General features: G+C 39.8%; 1 protein-coding gene and 2 long non-coding RNA genes across 5 annotated transcripts in view; 1 reads left to right on the top strand and 2 right to left on the bottom strand.

The window, feature by feature from the left end:
• LOC113478809 lies at nt 1-4541 on the top strand. Of its 3 annotated transcripts, none has more exons than XR_003398140.1 (3): nt 1-37; nt 2582-2992; nt 3195-4541. It is a non-coding gene; the product is annotated as an uncharacterized LOC113478809 (long non-coding RNA). The 3 variants fall into 3 exon arrangements; XR_003398141.1 differs by lacking the exon at nt 1-37 and adding an exon at nt 286-494; XR_003398139.1 differs by lacking the exon at nt 1-37 and adding an exon at nt 1342-2488.
• The window catches only part of LOC113478810, a 6147-nt gene extending 1502 nt beyond the window's left edge, over nt 1-4645 (bottom strand). The window contains exons 1-2 of the long non-coding RNA XR_003398142.1: nt 4535-4645; nt 1255-1256 (exon numbers count right to left, since the gene is read on the bottom strand). This is a non-coding gene — a long non-coding RNA (uncharacterized LOC113478810). The remainder of the gene's footprint in view (nt 1-1254; nt 1257-4534) is intronic.
• Nucleotides 4646-5364: 719 nt separating this feature from the next.
• HINT3 (histidine triad nucleotide binding protein 3) overlaps nt 5365-15299 on the bottom strand; it is an 11011-nt gene continuing 1076 nt past the window's right edge. The window contains exons 2-5 of the mRNA XM_026844530.1: nt 14641-14758; nt 13257-13326; nt 12294-12420; nt 5365-10353 (exon numbers count right to left, since the gene is read on the bottom strand). Coding sequence (XP_026700331.1) covers nt 10306-10353; nt 12294-12420; nt 13257-13326; nt 14641-14758 — 363 coding nt within the window. The 3' untranslated portion in view covers nt 5365-10305. The remainder of the gene's footprint in view (nt 10354-12293; nt 12421-13256; nt 13327-14640; nt 14759-15299) is intronic.

Raw genomic sequence — 15299 nt, 5'->3', positions numbered from 1 at the left:
CGGGGAGGCGCCGTTACCGGCCCGAGCGCGGCCACCGGTAAGGGGTGTGTGGCAGACCCCGAGCGCGGTGCCCCCCTCTCCCTGGGGCCCTGCTGGCTGAGGGCTGCGCGGCGGCAAAGTGCTGCTCGCACCCGTCGTTAATTAGCGTTTATTTCATCTCATCCTTCTCCTACTTTGTCCGCGTTATAGTGCGTGCCATGTGTCAGCATAGTAGTATATAATGTATCGATAAGTAAATACGCGCGTTTTGCTGGTCGGGGTGCGCCAGGGAAAGTTGAGGGGGACGCTGGGCGGGGGGCAGGCGGCTGGTCTGGGCCTTGGCCTTCTGGCTGCGCAGCTGTGAGCTCTCTTTCCCCAGCAATAACCTGCCCTCCTGGCATCGGTGAAGCAGGTCCTCAAATAACATTAAGAATTAACAGACGCCAATGGAGTCATGTTTGTTTTTCCGCGGGAAGGAGGTCAGCACAGCGACACGGGTGTGGGAGCAGGCAGAGGTGAGAAGCTGATTCTCAGGAAAGGGGAGAGATGTGACTATCCGACAGGGGAAAAAAAGGCGGGTTTTGTATTGCAGCTTATATTCTGTCTTAATTTTAACATCTAGATAACTATAATTCCATTCTGACTGGTCTCCCTGTTATGTTGAGCTGAAAGGTTCAGTTTATCCAGATTTCAGTAAGCCTTTTGGTAGGACCAGACCAGCTCAGCACTGAACTCATGTTTTGTATTTTCTGTGCTGATTTTGGGGCAGCTTTTTTTCTAGATGACTTAAGATTTTGCTCGTGACCTGTGAGCACTGCACAGGCCACATTCTTTATGCATCTCCATAATCTCATCCTGCAGCTTCTCTAGTTATCTCTTCTTGTGGTAATCAAAACTGAGATTTGCTATGGAGCTTTAGCCCTGACAAGAAAAAAATCTAAATGTAACTAGCAGCTAAACGTGAACTTTCCTAGAAGTCAAAGAATAGAGGATGTGGATCAGTCTTGTTCACCTCAGCAGTTGAGTTCTGAGACCTAGCAAATAAACACACTGCTGAACTGCTGACAAACTCCACGAGCCTGAGATTGCTTACAAAATCTTGGAACTGCTGAAAGAGATTTAGTGGAAGAAGTCTGCTTTTATTTTTCCAATCTGTCTCACTTTAAATTTCTTAGCTGTATAGCTTCCATTTTAGAAACACCTTGGGAGGGGTTATGGGTATTATTGTTTAAGCTTAATCTCTTTGAGACTGGCTTTTGCTTACTTTATCTGCACTACTTCATCTGCAGAGCACTGCTGTCTGTTCTCAGAAGGTGAATACCTCAATTTCTCAGTGATACAGTTTTCTGCATAAGAATTTATCTAAAGCCCTGTTTTTTCCTGCTTTTGATTTGAGGATCCATGCAAAATCACTGGCAGTCTCTCTATGCTGCTCAGCATAGTTTGAAAGTGTATGTATATTAATAAGTAAGATTTACAGAGTATTTGATCCTGACATCAAAACAAAGTGCTTTTCAGATGCTGTGTTTGTAAATATACTGCCACTGAGGAGAATCAAGCAGTTTGTTAACGTGGATTTGGGGAGTCATCCTACACTGACAACATGACATAACTATTTTAGGGAGGGAAAGGAAGAACAATTATCCTTTTTAGCCTTCAGGGGAATTTTAAGTACACAAAATGTAATTACTCAAATTGAAATTTACCTAGGAAGCCACAATTAAACACCCTTCTCTCACAAAAAATACAACAGGATCATATGACAATCATGAGTTTCAATTTAAAAGTGAGAGACTATGACTGAGAAGCCATTTAGTGTGTGCTGCTGCTTACCTCTCTCAGCTCTCTTTCACAGGCATTGTGTTGCCATATTCTGCTCACCCCGTACACTCTTCTAGACCAAAGGCAACACAAGTGGCTTTTGACTGTGACTTGCACGTTCTGCTGGGGTATCGAGGGAGCTCTGTCACTGCTCATGGTGTTCACATGCAACAACATCGATGTGTGTATATGGGCAAACACTCATGAAATCTTACTTTAAAAAATAACCAACTGCTTTTAAAATATAGAAATACCTAATCTATAATTCAGGCATTAAATTGTTCAGAATTTGCATTTCTGCCTGTTTTCCCGTAGAAAAGGCAGCACTAATCCTCTGGTTTATCTCAAAGTGTCTGTAAGAAAAGTATCAGCTCTACTAATGTGCTATATGGGAACTCTAGTTCATGTATTTCAACAGGTGAAGGATACGATCCAGCAAAGACATGGTTATAACACAGCTGGATCTCTGTAGGTATCTAAAAGTCTGTCCCTAATTCATCAAAATAATTACACACCGCACAGAGAGTCAATACGTAATCTCAGTACATGTCATTTCATAGCTGGCAGGCAGCCTTCGTGCCTAGAGAGGCTGGGCAGTTTCACCTCTGGAGTGCAAGCTCCCTTGCTTGCAGCCTGCCTGTAGGTTTTAGCAGGCAGACATGGCTCTGTGCAGCACAGCCTTTTAAGGGTGAACTATCTACTCTGGTTTTGTCTTCGTCACTGAATAGGGCATTGCGGACAGTGCCACGCTTGCTAACTGGATTTCTACTTCTCTTTTCAGTGCCTGATGAGGAAGATCCCCCTGCTCCCACCACATATCGGCGTTTCAGCTGCAGATAATGATTTCTGTGCATAGTAACTTCCACAGTCGGTGGGAATCTGGTCGGCACAGCGTGGGTTTGTCCACCTTTAATCAGTGTGCAGGCAGGAGAAAGGCTGCCCACCCCTGTGTAGGGGTTGTTGCATCTTGGGGAATGGTTTGCTCTCTGGTCTGTCAGTAAGCCTGTGCTGAACAGGTCAGCCAGCGCTGCATCAGATTTTTGGGGAAGTCTGCAGGGCTGCTGGCTGTAAGGATAAAGTTGTTTAAAAGGCATCACTGCATGAAGAGTAATTACTGCACTACGGGTGTGTTTCACGGAGGCTGCAGGCTATGTACAGTAACTGCGGGACCAGTGGTTCACCATGTAACCTGGTAAGCATAATTTACTGCCCTGTCTTACAAAATTACTTCCAAATTTCAGCTGAATCACCTTTACTTTACTCATTGCTGTAGAATTATGGGCGGACTTAAAAATCTTCAGATATATAATGGCTTTTTCAGCAGCCTTGCCTCTCACTCAGGCAAAACTCCTCCAAAAATTGTATCGGGCTGATTTATTGTTTTTCGTTCACAGCTGACAGTGCACCTAGGAACCACAGTTACAACCAGTCATTGATTTATTTCCTGCTCAAATGCTGTAAAACATTTTCAAGAAATGGAAGAAGATAAAGGGCAGACTGCTAAAGCTACCAGTGCGGTGGGTGACTTGAGGAAAAGTTGGCAGACCTGGGCAGAGGACCACATTGAGTATCAGAGAAAGAACCCATTCAGCAACAATGACAGGCTTGCATCTAAACCTGTGCATACTCACAGAGGAGATCCCACCTATGGGAGACCCCCTGAAGGGTCTCAGACAGAGCAGAGAGGGAAGGATGCTCACTCACACGTGGGTAAGGAAGTAGAAGAGCTGTGCTTGATCATTAGAAGCACTGGAGAGGTGGGAGAAGATGGACATGTGAGTGTGACATTTGGGCAGCTGTTTGAAACATACGTGACTATTTCCAATAAAGTAGTGGGAATCTTGTTAAGAGCCAGAAAACATGGTCTAGTTCATTTTGAAGGTGAAATGCTTTGGCAAGGAAAGGATGATGATGTGATCATCACTTTACTAGAATAATGCTTTGTCATCTAGTGAATTCTGTTGCATGGCTCCATTTGGAAAAATGTATCCAGATACCATCTTGAAAGAGGTTTTTATTACAGAATTGCAACTCCATTACTTACTGGGACATGAACAGGTGTGAAAATGGGTGGGAAGGATAAAAGCTATTTTTGTAAAAATGGTAGAGATTTGGACAGAAATCACAAATAATGAACTAATTCATTGTGCTGTCATTGGATTGTCCTTTCATTGTTATCATACACTACCAAGTATACCACAGTTCTTAAAATATCTCTGCTGGCTTACTGCTTTAGGTTACTGAAAGTATAAATTACTAATTTGCTACCATACAACTGATTCTTGCAGGTTGTGAAATACTCACTGTGTGTGTGGTTTTGATGTGTAAAACATGGAATTGAAAACTGTTAGCAGAATTCATATACTTGTTCAAAGAAACAGCCTGATATATAACAAAAGTTTAGGTTATTTTGACATATGGAATTTACTTTCATGAAGTATATGAAAATTACCAAATTTACAGAAATACCACATCAAGGATATTTGATGGTTCCTAAATCAGTTGCATCTTGCATGTATTTTAGAGCTGCACTAGTGCTGGTATTTAATAGTCTGTTCTGACCATCATACCTTCTCCAGACCTTGTGTGTCTCTTTGCCTCACACTATTTTTACCTCTTCTGTTCTTCTAATGCTGTGTCATACCCTAGAAGATCACAATGCTCTGCAGCCTTCTTGGTGAATTCAGCTAATATAGAAAGTAGGGTGCCACAACTTAAAAATGTGAAAGACAACTATTGAGGCACTGTGTATTTGTGAGGAAGCAAAAAACCAAGGCTTGCTCTCTTCTTTCACCAAAATGCAGCAATGTTGTTTACAACAGGAGGAGAATAGAGATCCTGTAGTGCCAAATGCATAAATAAAAGTGTAGCAGTGCAGTCCCTTAACTTGTTTATCTGAGGCAGAGCTGTGCTTTCAGAGCACACTTGTGAGTTCTCCAAACTGGGAGAAAGAATGATCAGCTAGTTAAAATTGAGACTGAAATGTGACTGATAACAATGGTTCTCCTGGGGGAACTTTAAAAAAAAAAAAAAAAAGGATATTTTATATACAATAGTTGTAATAATGCTATTAAAAATAATCAGGAGCTTTATTTAAAATAGTCCCCACCAGGAAAACCGTATAATTACAAATATAAAATTCTATTTTTTACCAAATAAAAGCTTTTCTGTGCTGCTAACTACACTACTTGATGAGTCTTTAAAGTAAGATATTCTCTTGCCTCAAAAGGATATTGAAATTTAATATAGTTTATGAACTTGATAAAAGTGATATTTTATGCTATTTATAGGAAAGAATGTTTTTTTGCAAAAAGCCTAAAATAATGTGGGGTTTTTCTGTTTTGACATTTTCATCCAATAGGGATTTGCATCAAAATAAGCATTTTGACTGAGCAAATAAAAATATGGATTTAGTTACCCCTCTGCCTACTTTTCCTAGTGAAAAGACAGTAAAAATAATAGAAAGAAAAGGGAAGAAATTAATATGCTGGGGGACAGGGGAGTCAGATGTGGGTAGAGAATGGACAGGGAAATAAAGGGTTAGTTTTAATCACATAATTACACCACATTGGAAACTGGGGAGTAGGTGCTGCACCAAGCACCGCTTCTGTGTGTTCCCTTAGCTTTCAGACCCACTTCTCCTTCCTAAACAAATCTGTCTTGCAGCTGGAGAAAGATATATAATTTGTGATCTTAACACATTTAAAATGCTTTGTGTTTTGGAAAAGCATTTCTTGCCAAAGTGGTATGAACACAGACACCTCAGTGGATTTCAGCTCCCATTGGATAAAGCCTGTACATACATTTTGATTTTGAAGAGAATCAAGCTTTTTATAATACAGCTATGGAATGCAGTTTGTTTAATTCCAGTAATTTTGAAATCCAGTCAGTTCTGCTGTAGCATTAGTTCATAGCTTGCAGGAAGCAGTATCAGGCTGTTCAAGTGTTGCCAGCTGGTTAACAGGATGGTAGTATAAAAAAAAAAAAATACATTACTTTTGTACAATGTACACTGTACAAATAATAAAGACACACAGTTGGGGCAGTGTGTAGCCTGAGCATGCCGAGATCCAAGTCCAGCTCATGTAAACTAACTAGTTCTTAATTAAGGTTGGCTCAAATAATTAAATGTCAGGGATCCAGGCTTCCACTGCCACGTAAGTAGTTAGTGTTAGATGTTACATGGCCTCTGCTGCACTCTCTCCTGCTGCTGCTTGGTTTAAATATCACTTGAGCACTCCTACAAGAGCTTTATGCACACCTCTGATCAAAACAGACAGAAGCAGAGTAAGCCCTAATGAAACAGTCTTACCATTAGGTAAGCAACTAAAAAAAGCTTGCCCTACTATGATGTTTTGAATAAAACCAAGAATTATTATAAAAAATATTATTTAGAGATAATTTTTTTAAATAATTAAACAAAGTTTCCCACCTGCCAGCTTTAGATGAGCATCCTCCTAAAGAGTGACTGAAATCTATGGGCCCATGCAGTGGCTATAAACACCAAGCTTGCCAAACTGGATCAGCATGCAGATTGACAAATCCAATCTCCTGCTTGCAGCAATAGCCAGTATTTCAAAACAGGTCTAAAAGATAGAGAATACAACTGGTCAGCTTGTCCACTGGTACACTCCAGAATAAAAAAATTACTTCTGAAGCCTGTATAGTCACAAATGTGTCATATCTAACACACGTGATTCAGTTTAGCTACTAGTTTACAAGTTTTACAAAATTCTTCTTCCTCATTTGTGACGTGGAGAATAGATTAGCTTCTACAGATGAAACAGGAATTTAAACTTTCCAACAGGCAACTTTTTTTTCAGCAGGCTCCCATTAGAGTGAATGGAATAGAATTTATTAAATTACTTTTACAAAAATTGTAGCATGTGAGGGTTTTTTAGCATTAGAGTAATGGAATAGTATTGGAATAGTAAGTAAACTGACCTTCTAAAAGGTGTTATTGCCTGGCTAAGTTGCAGCTCTTCAAATCGTTCCTAAATTTCACTTCTTTGAGGCAAGCCCCCTCGGTGGTCTTTCCTCTTCTTCCACTTGAAGCCTGTGAATTCTGCATCTCTTTTGGACTGTACACTGTACAGGGACTATCTGTGTTTTGTCTCATCAAACACTGAAAGCACTTTCAGCACTTCAATAAATGTTGCACGTCAGTTTAAAATAACAAGCAAGGTTTAACACAGCATTTTATTGTTTCCAAGTTTTTCAGATTTCAAATGGAGTTTTCACTGTTTTTCTCCCATTTTTGTGCTTTTATTTGCAACTCACAATTAAGAAGACTTCAGAATAGCTTGGGGCGCTATTACCAGTTTAATCACATTGAAAATGCTGTCCTTAGTCAAAAGACTAAACTTTTTCTCATTGTCCATTTAACACCATTGTATGTATATGTGTTCCGTCCCTCCAGAGAGGGCAGTTAGTACTTCAGCATAAAAGCATTATGCTCTGGGTTCACATTAGGTTGGGAGTTTATGTAAAACAATTGAACAAAAGAGTACAAATAAAGCTTTGTCATTCTTAAACATGTAGTCAAAAAAGCAGCTTTTCTCAGGACTGCTAATACTGGATCAAAGAACCACAGAGCCAGGGGCAGTGGCTAAGCAACTTTCCTTTGCTTCTCCAGGCTCTTGGAGAGAAAGAGCTCCTGAGTTCACCCTCCAAGAGTATTTTATTGATCTTTGCTCAGTGGAAGGTTCTACAGGTGATTTTGGAAATTTTGAAATGATGCTGTAATGCTACTGTAGAAGAGGGTGACATAGTTAATGGGGTCTGCCCACTGCCTCTTCCAGGGGCTAGCCAGTAATTCTGAAATGTATTCAAAGCATTAGGATAGGCTTTTCAGAAAATATTTCTTAGCCTAATTAAAAAAATTATCTGAAGAGTCCAAGAATGCTTGTAAATACAAAAGGAAAATGGAACACAGTTCTGTGCTGAAAAACACTAATGAGTTACTGAGCATTCATCTCAGTAATTATACGGTTCTGTTTAATGCTTTGTGGTTTGAGATGGTTTGAGGCCTGTCTGCTGCTGTCAAGTTGAATTCCCCATTGTGCTCATCAGCAAAAGCTTGGGAGTTAGCTATACCCTGATTTTTACCTTTCCAGTTTCACTGTCATTCATGTGACCCTTCTCAAATGTAAGATACAAAGCTGACCTTTGTGCTTCTGTGTACATTTGACAACTTACTGAGTCTGGCTCGGACAGAGATAAAATTCCTTCAGAGCAGCCCCTATGGTGCCACATTTTGCATTTGTGACTGAAACAGCATTAATAACACACCAGTGTTCTGGTCACTGCTGAGCAGTGAGTGCTTGCACAGCATCAAGGCCACCTCTTTTTCCTGCTCTGCCCCTCCAGTGGGCAAAAAGCTGGGAGGGGGCACAACCTGCACACCTGGCACCAAGAGACTAGCAGGGTTATTCCATGCCACAGAATGTCAAGATCTGCAATAAAAGCTGAGGAGAGGGTTTTGTTTGGTTTGGGGAAGGGGGGGCAGCTGTTGCTACTGGCCTGCTGGGGAGAAGCCATGAGTGATAAACTTTGCACCTTGTTTTGTTTTTTTTTTTTTCCTCTTTCCTTCATTTATTAAACTGTCTTTATCTCGAGCCATGAGATTTCTCATTTCTCCTACTCCTATTTGCTCTCCCATCCCTCTGACATCGAGGGTGAAGAGCAAGCAAAGGGCTATCCAGGGTTACACCACCCCACACCACCCCCCCAAGAACTATTCCATTGCGCTGGAAGATCATTCCAAAATTAGCATTTATTCTGTTTATTAATCCTTTTTAGCAACAGTTCATATTGGTACTTTAAAATTACATGTCACAGTTAAGTACAGTTACATAAATTAACTACAAATCAGAACACATAGACAGTATTAACTCTGGAAAGATCTTAATGTTCAGGTATTTCAAAGTTAGGAGACATCTATTGCACAGAAGTAAAGTTCGGTGGCTTTAATTCACACTCCTCCTACCTACTGTTACAAATTAAAACCCTAAAGGGCTGCAAATGACATGTGAGTGCCCACTAATAAGAATAACAAGATACTAGAAACAAGGTGTTAAAGAAAAGAGAGGTGTAAACTCTTCTGGGCAGAAAATGTTCTTCTGAAGGGTGTGAACCTTCTGAAGTATTACATATAGTTTACTGTAAGAATATTAGAATACACTGCACCACTAAGACAACAGGCACTGGATCAGTGGGAAACACCGAAAAGATTACATTTAGGAAAGCTTGCAGGTGCAACAGACCATCATCACCTCAGCTGCATCTAAATGCATCAGCCAAGGACACTTGTTTGTTAGGCACCAGGAGCTAGACTCTGAGAACAAAGCAAATCCACTCCATGTTTTCTGAAGTTTTAACTTTTCAACCAGTGTGCCTTAATATGGTATTGAGAAAGAGAGCGTTAGCATTACTGGTTAAGGTCGTACAGCAAAGGCAAACATTCAGCAGGTTCCTTAAGCAACACGACATTCCAATTTTGGGCCAAATCCCTGCTATCCCAAATTCAAATCAGATTGGTATTACGCAAGCCTGCCACATACTCACTGCACCAAAGACCTGTTTCGCTGACTCTGCTTAGAAATCAAATTCAGCCAAGGCATTAATGATCTTCAAAAGTCTTGCAGTGAGAACAATATTAGAACCATCTAAAAATTTAGATTTTTTTCTACCATCATGCAGAAGCACAGTATATTAAATCAATTCCTCAGAACTCTTATTTTTTGTAAACATACAATAATTTAAAATATTGGGCACATAAGAGGGAAACAATCTTTAAATCCAACATACAGACACTTACACATTTAAACTACATTCTGTGTTATACAGCATTATCACATCTTGGGCACCTATTGTATTAACATTTACTATGTCACAGTCATGCAAATAAGACAGGCAGTATATTAAAGCAGCTTAACACCAGACAGCTAGTAGTGTACTTTCATCAACGTACCTAATAATAACTAGGCTTAAGTAACATGTCATACAAATACAGATGGAAATTTAAATGTTTTAAATGTTACTTGCAATGCCAGAACAATATATCTTTGAAATAAAAGCTTGATTCTGCAGCAAATACTCCCTTTGGTACCACATCATGTTGTTAGTATTAACTTGTTGCCTTAGCTGCAATACATTCTGCTGCTATACCCCGCCTTTTACTAGGAAAAGTTCTCTGCATGTGTACGTATGCGTGCGTATGTGTTATGTGTGTATATATATATATACACACACACACACGCACACACAAAAATACTAAATTAACTAAATTATAATTAAAACACCTCACCTTATTGTCAGAGAAACATACAGACTTAAGTATCCAAATGGGAGAATTAGGTTGGCAGCTACAGATTCTGTGTGCATTTCCTCATAAGGAACTAAAGCTTTTTTTATCCTGGTATATTACTGGCAACATTGAACTGTACAACCTTAAATCAGAGTTCAAGGAACAAACCAGCTTGTGACACAAGGCTAAGAGGGCTTTCAGCTGGCAGCATTTTCAGTTTGCAGTCGCTCAATCAGTTGTTCAGCCTATGAAAGAGAAAAAGCAATGCACTAACTTCACTGTGGACCTTCAGTTTACTGAAAATTCCATTTTAAAAATAGTGACACTGACAGAGCATTTGCTTTCCATTTTTACAGACAAAGCATAGAACAGAAGCAGAATACAATGATTGCTTCAAGCAGCAGACTCCTTTTCACCATTTCCATCAAATTCCCATTAGGTGATCAGAAAAGGAAACAGAACCTACAAAAGTCAGAGGATGTCTGAGCAAATAAATAGCAGATAAAGCAGTGTGGTTTTACAGACCTCAGAATGCAGCAGTGCTCAGAAGAACAAAGCTGTTGAGACCTGGAACTCTTTGGGAGTTGCTCCAGAATGGAGCCTCTCAACAGCAAACCAGCTGCACAGCAGACATTTGGGGAGCGCATTCACACGTCGGGTTCTCGTCACGAGATATACATCCCTTCTTCAGCTACATCACTATGCTCACACATACTTTTCTCATCATATGGCTACTTATCTAGCTACATCTAGGACGTAACTGGGACAGCTGTACTTTGTATGTGTAATAGCACCAGATCACAGACCCCTCAGAGGGGCTCACTGGGGGCAGAAGGCAGCCTGCCAGTGCTGTTCTAGCAGGCCAAACTGGGCACATGGAGACTAACATGGGCAATTCTGAAACAAACTGGTTTACTCTCAGCTTTTTTTTCCCCAGTCCCACAACAATCTTTTAATTTGAACTGGTGCTTGAGGTTTTATTAAGATCTCCAAAAGAACCACGTTAAACGGTGAAAAGCTTAAGTTTGGCAGGTGTTAAACACACATGGTAAAAATGCAATCAGCTACTTCAGGGTCAGAACAACTTAACAGGAGTTAAGTATCGTTTGCAGTTTATTTGCAAATAAAGAAGGCATGGAGCAGCTGAAAACAAAATTACCAGAACCTTGGTTTATATTCTTAAACAAGTTTTAAGTAATTTAAAAACTAAACAAACCTATTGTTCTTGAGTTCAAGAACAATTTCCAACTCGACAACAGGGCAAAATACCTTTTGAAGTGCATTCCTATTGGATAACCAAACTTGGTACAGATCTCCCTGAGCTAATCCAAGATAGCAAGCAGTAAAACTACACAGCTATACTTATATGAAGGCCAAGTATCTGTGGAAGCTCTGCAATACAGCAGAGACACATCTGCTTTTTTCAAGCTATGCGAGATCTCCAGCAAGGCACCACTGTGAAGGAGCCGAGTTTTTTCTGTTTGAGTAAGAGGCTATCTACATTCTTTAGATGAGACAGACCTTTTTCTGCATCTTTGTTTGGGGGCTGCACAAGGACACCGGGATGCTGTGGCTACATTGCGAGGATAAGCTCTTTGCTGCATCAATGCAGTGAGAGTAAGCTTTAGTCCTCGAGGGATTTTCAGAGAGTGACTTAGTCAGTGCCAGGTCAGTCTGATTGCTTATCTCTACTGACATAAATCAGTACAAACAACGTTTTTGTAAAGCAGATGTTTGTTTTAGTCTAAAGATGACACAATGGGAAAGAACATGTGAAATGATACAATCATCAGGTGGACATGTCTTCTACTCAAATTGGATGAACCAGGGTATGTACAATACAGTCCATCACATTTGAATATATCCTTTTAAATTAAAGGACAAATCCTTACAAAGTGTCCTCAGAAACACATCACATTAACCTAAGCTACACGTTAGATCCAGAACTGCTGTATTGTTTGCTGCTTATGTTAATGGCACTCCAATCCCTTTAATAAGCATAAAAATTTAGGCTTTTACCATTATATTTTCTCAGTTAATGCAAAATATACATGATTAATAATTCCAGTAATGACAAAAATAATTGTTCAAAGAATTTTTGGACATAGTTAAAACATTAGAAAGACAGCACACTTTCAGCTTGCAATTAAAAACCTACCAAAAAACTCATCTGCATTACACTTACCGTGATAAACCAGTAGGAATTGATTCTGTAGATAAGTCTGGATAAGAATCCTAGCTGACTGGCTGGGGCCAGGACGTGAAGATGCAAGTGTGATATCGAGCAGAACGGAGGCCAGTGAAAACCCATTCTTCAGAAAAGGAAAACAAGTGAAAATTACTGGTGACGTTAATTCAGGAGGAAGTGGAACATCACAAGTTACTTAACATGATCAACTGAATTAACAACTCATTGCATTTTCCTTGTACATAAAGGCAGGAACAAAAATACGCTCTTTCCTTTCATTATGCTCTCAGGGAACCTTTTCAACATCAGAGGTTCAGGGAGCCTCCTTCACATCTCTGTATTTAAGACACATTTTATTAAAAAGGAGGGTTTAAAAAATAAAATGTATCTTACATGTAGTGTATCTAGTTTTCAGCTGGAAAGCCAAGTGTCACTAGATGAATGTAGTTTCTATGTATTTTAATCATGAAGGCCCAGCTCCCTGTACTCTACACTATTTAAATGGTGTTACAATTTACTTCAGCTATCAATGGCACTTGCTTAAACTAAAGGGTGCAGCACTGAAATCAGCTGAATGCAGCTATGACTGAAACACAATGCAGTGCCCTGCTTAAATAGGACAAAGTTTATCTCTCTTCTGGAATCTAGGATTTAGAGCATATTTCCATCAAATAATTAAAGAAAAGCCTTTTAGAGAAGTTGTTTGAAGTGCCCTCCCTACCCCAATATGTGGCCAAGAAATAAATTCAAGAGCTGGAACACAATCTGCGTTGGAAATTAATCAGAAAAAAAGAATTTATATTCAATGCCAGCATATTCTACTTCAAAAGTTATGGGATAAGCAAATGCAGACCCATTTTCTTCAATAAATCATGCTGTAGTTGTTGCCACCATCTCTAAAATAGCATTCTGAAAAGTAAAAAACATATTCAGTAAACACAGAAGGTTTCTGTTACATACCTTACATTACTCAAGTCACTAAAATTATTTTTCTGGAGAACAGCTTTTCCAACTTCCATCATTCTCTTCACTATTAAAACCAAATAGATTTCATTTAACATTTAAGGAATATTCTACACATCATATGTCATCAAGTAATACAAAAGATATTCTTCAGAATGTTAACTCCAATAAAGTAATTACACTGAGATCACAAACGTGGGTTTTTCAAAATATAAATACAGTTAACTAGTCAAAATCAAAGATTGTCAAGAAAGTGTTGTGCAATAATCAACATGGAAATTACCACTGCTACCAATTCCACACTATTCCACACTAATGATGCTTTGAAGTGTGGTATTATTCCAAGAACTCTGGCCAAAGCTGTGATATCACCACATCCTTAAAAAAACCCCAACATATACTGACTGGTCAGAATGATGACATTTACAGTAATTTCAATGTTGTATCTCTACACAGCTACAGGGCTTTATCTCCAGGTCCTGTGCAGCCTGGCCTAAGTTAGGAAGTTTCAGAGATGGTACACAAATTTAAATCAAAATAAACTAAAACTGTGAGTCCTACTTATTACCAGGACAAGTTTCATTGCTGTATCACTGAGAAAAGAAGCAACCCTAATACAAAAACTCAAGGCTAAGGAACTGTCTTGAAACTAAACGCATATATAATTGTTTCTGGAAAAAACTACCCTATGTTTAGAAGAGAAACACAGTGATGCAAGACATATAACACATGCTGAACTCTTTTCTTGCATCACCTGTAAATTTCCCAAAGGTGGAATCTATTCATGTATGCATGGCTGTAGCTTCTTCTGTTACTCAACACACTTAGCTAGGCATTTCTTCTGAAACAAATTCCAGAACAATGGTTTCTTGAGGAAAAAAAAGAAAGCCTATCAACAACAAATTCAATTTTTTTTTTTTTTTTAAGAATTATTGAAGTTTATTGGAACACCATTTCCCTCTTTCTTCTCCCTCCCTTTTTCCTGAAATATAATGTAGCGCTTGTACTTTAAAATACACATACAATAAAATTCTTCTATAACTTTTCATATAATGTAAAATTGCATATTCATCTAAGAAAACACAATGAAGCAGCACATAAACTCTTTAAAAATAAAGCTGCAGTTCCAACAAAGTGCAAAGGCAGCTATTGTCCATGCAAACAAAACAGATTTCATGCACTGGTGCAATGCTTTTCTAGAACTGCACACACATAAAAGTGCTATTCTAGAACAGCATGTGGAAGTTCCCAGGACAGGTAAGTCCCTGCCTGCACTCATACCACCTATTTCCATGTTTACATTCTCAACCAAATGGTGCTCAAAGGTGTAATTTACTTTACATTGTTTTCATTTAGGTTAAACACACACTTACAGCCTTACCTACAGGTATGTGTTCTGTCTTCAGTGTTTTGCAGTTTCCCATGTGCTCCACCGGCACCACCAGGTAGTGGTGGGGAGCGTTAGGTCTAATATCTCTAAAGCAAACCAGGTCTTCATACTAAAAAAGGATGCAGACGTATTAAATTGATTAGGACGAGGATACTGGCAAAGAGTGGGAGACAAAGTTCACCTTCCCCACACCAATGTGATAACTTAATGTTGTATTTAAATTAACTAGCAAAAATCTTAAGATTTTTGGAGCCAGCCCACAGAAACACTTCTAAACGTGATTTGTGTCCTCAGCTGACCTTCAGCACTCAGCATTCCTCGGCGTCACCTTTAAAGTTTCTAGCCGTTGTGTCAACGTTTTAGGCCGGCAAGGTATTTATTTCCCTTCTGATCGATGTTTCGCTCGTACCTCCGTGAAAGAGCTGAAGGCCCTCAAGGCTATCCCAAGCCGGCCAAGCCTCTCAAATCGACATCCCCGGCGATCCGGCTGCCCAGGCACTGCCTTAACGGGAGGGAGAGCTGGCACCAGGCGGCCGACACACGCCTGGCTCCAGGGTTTGACCTTTCATCCTCAGATTAACCCCCGCGCCGCTCTCCCCTGCTCCCCCGAGCCCTGCCCTCTCTGCAGCCCGCGAGGCCGAGCCGCTCGG

The sequence above is a fragment of the Athene cunicularia genome, assembly GCF_003259725.1.
Source record: "Athene cunicularia isolate RWA chromosome 3 unlocalized genomic scaffold, athCun1 chr3_part1, whole genome shotgun sequence".
Lineage (NCBI taxonomy): Eukaryota > Metazoa > Chordata > Aves > Strigiformes > Strigidae > Athene > Athene cunicularia.
Note: the sequence above shows the minus strand (reverse complement) of the source record. Positions and strands in the feature narration are given on the sequence as shown.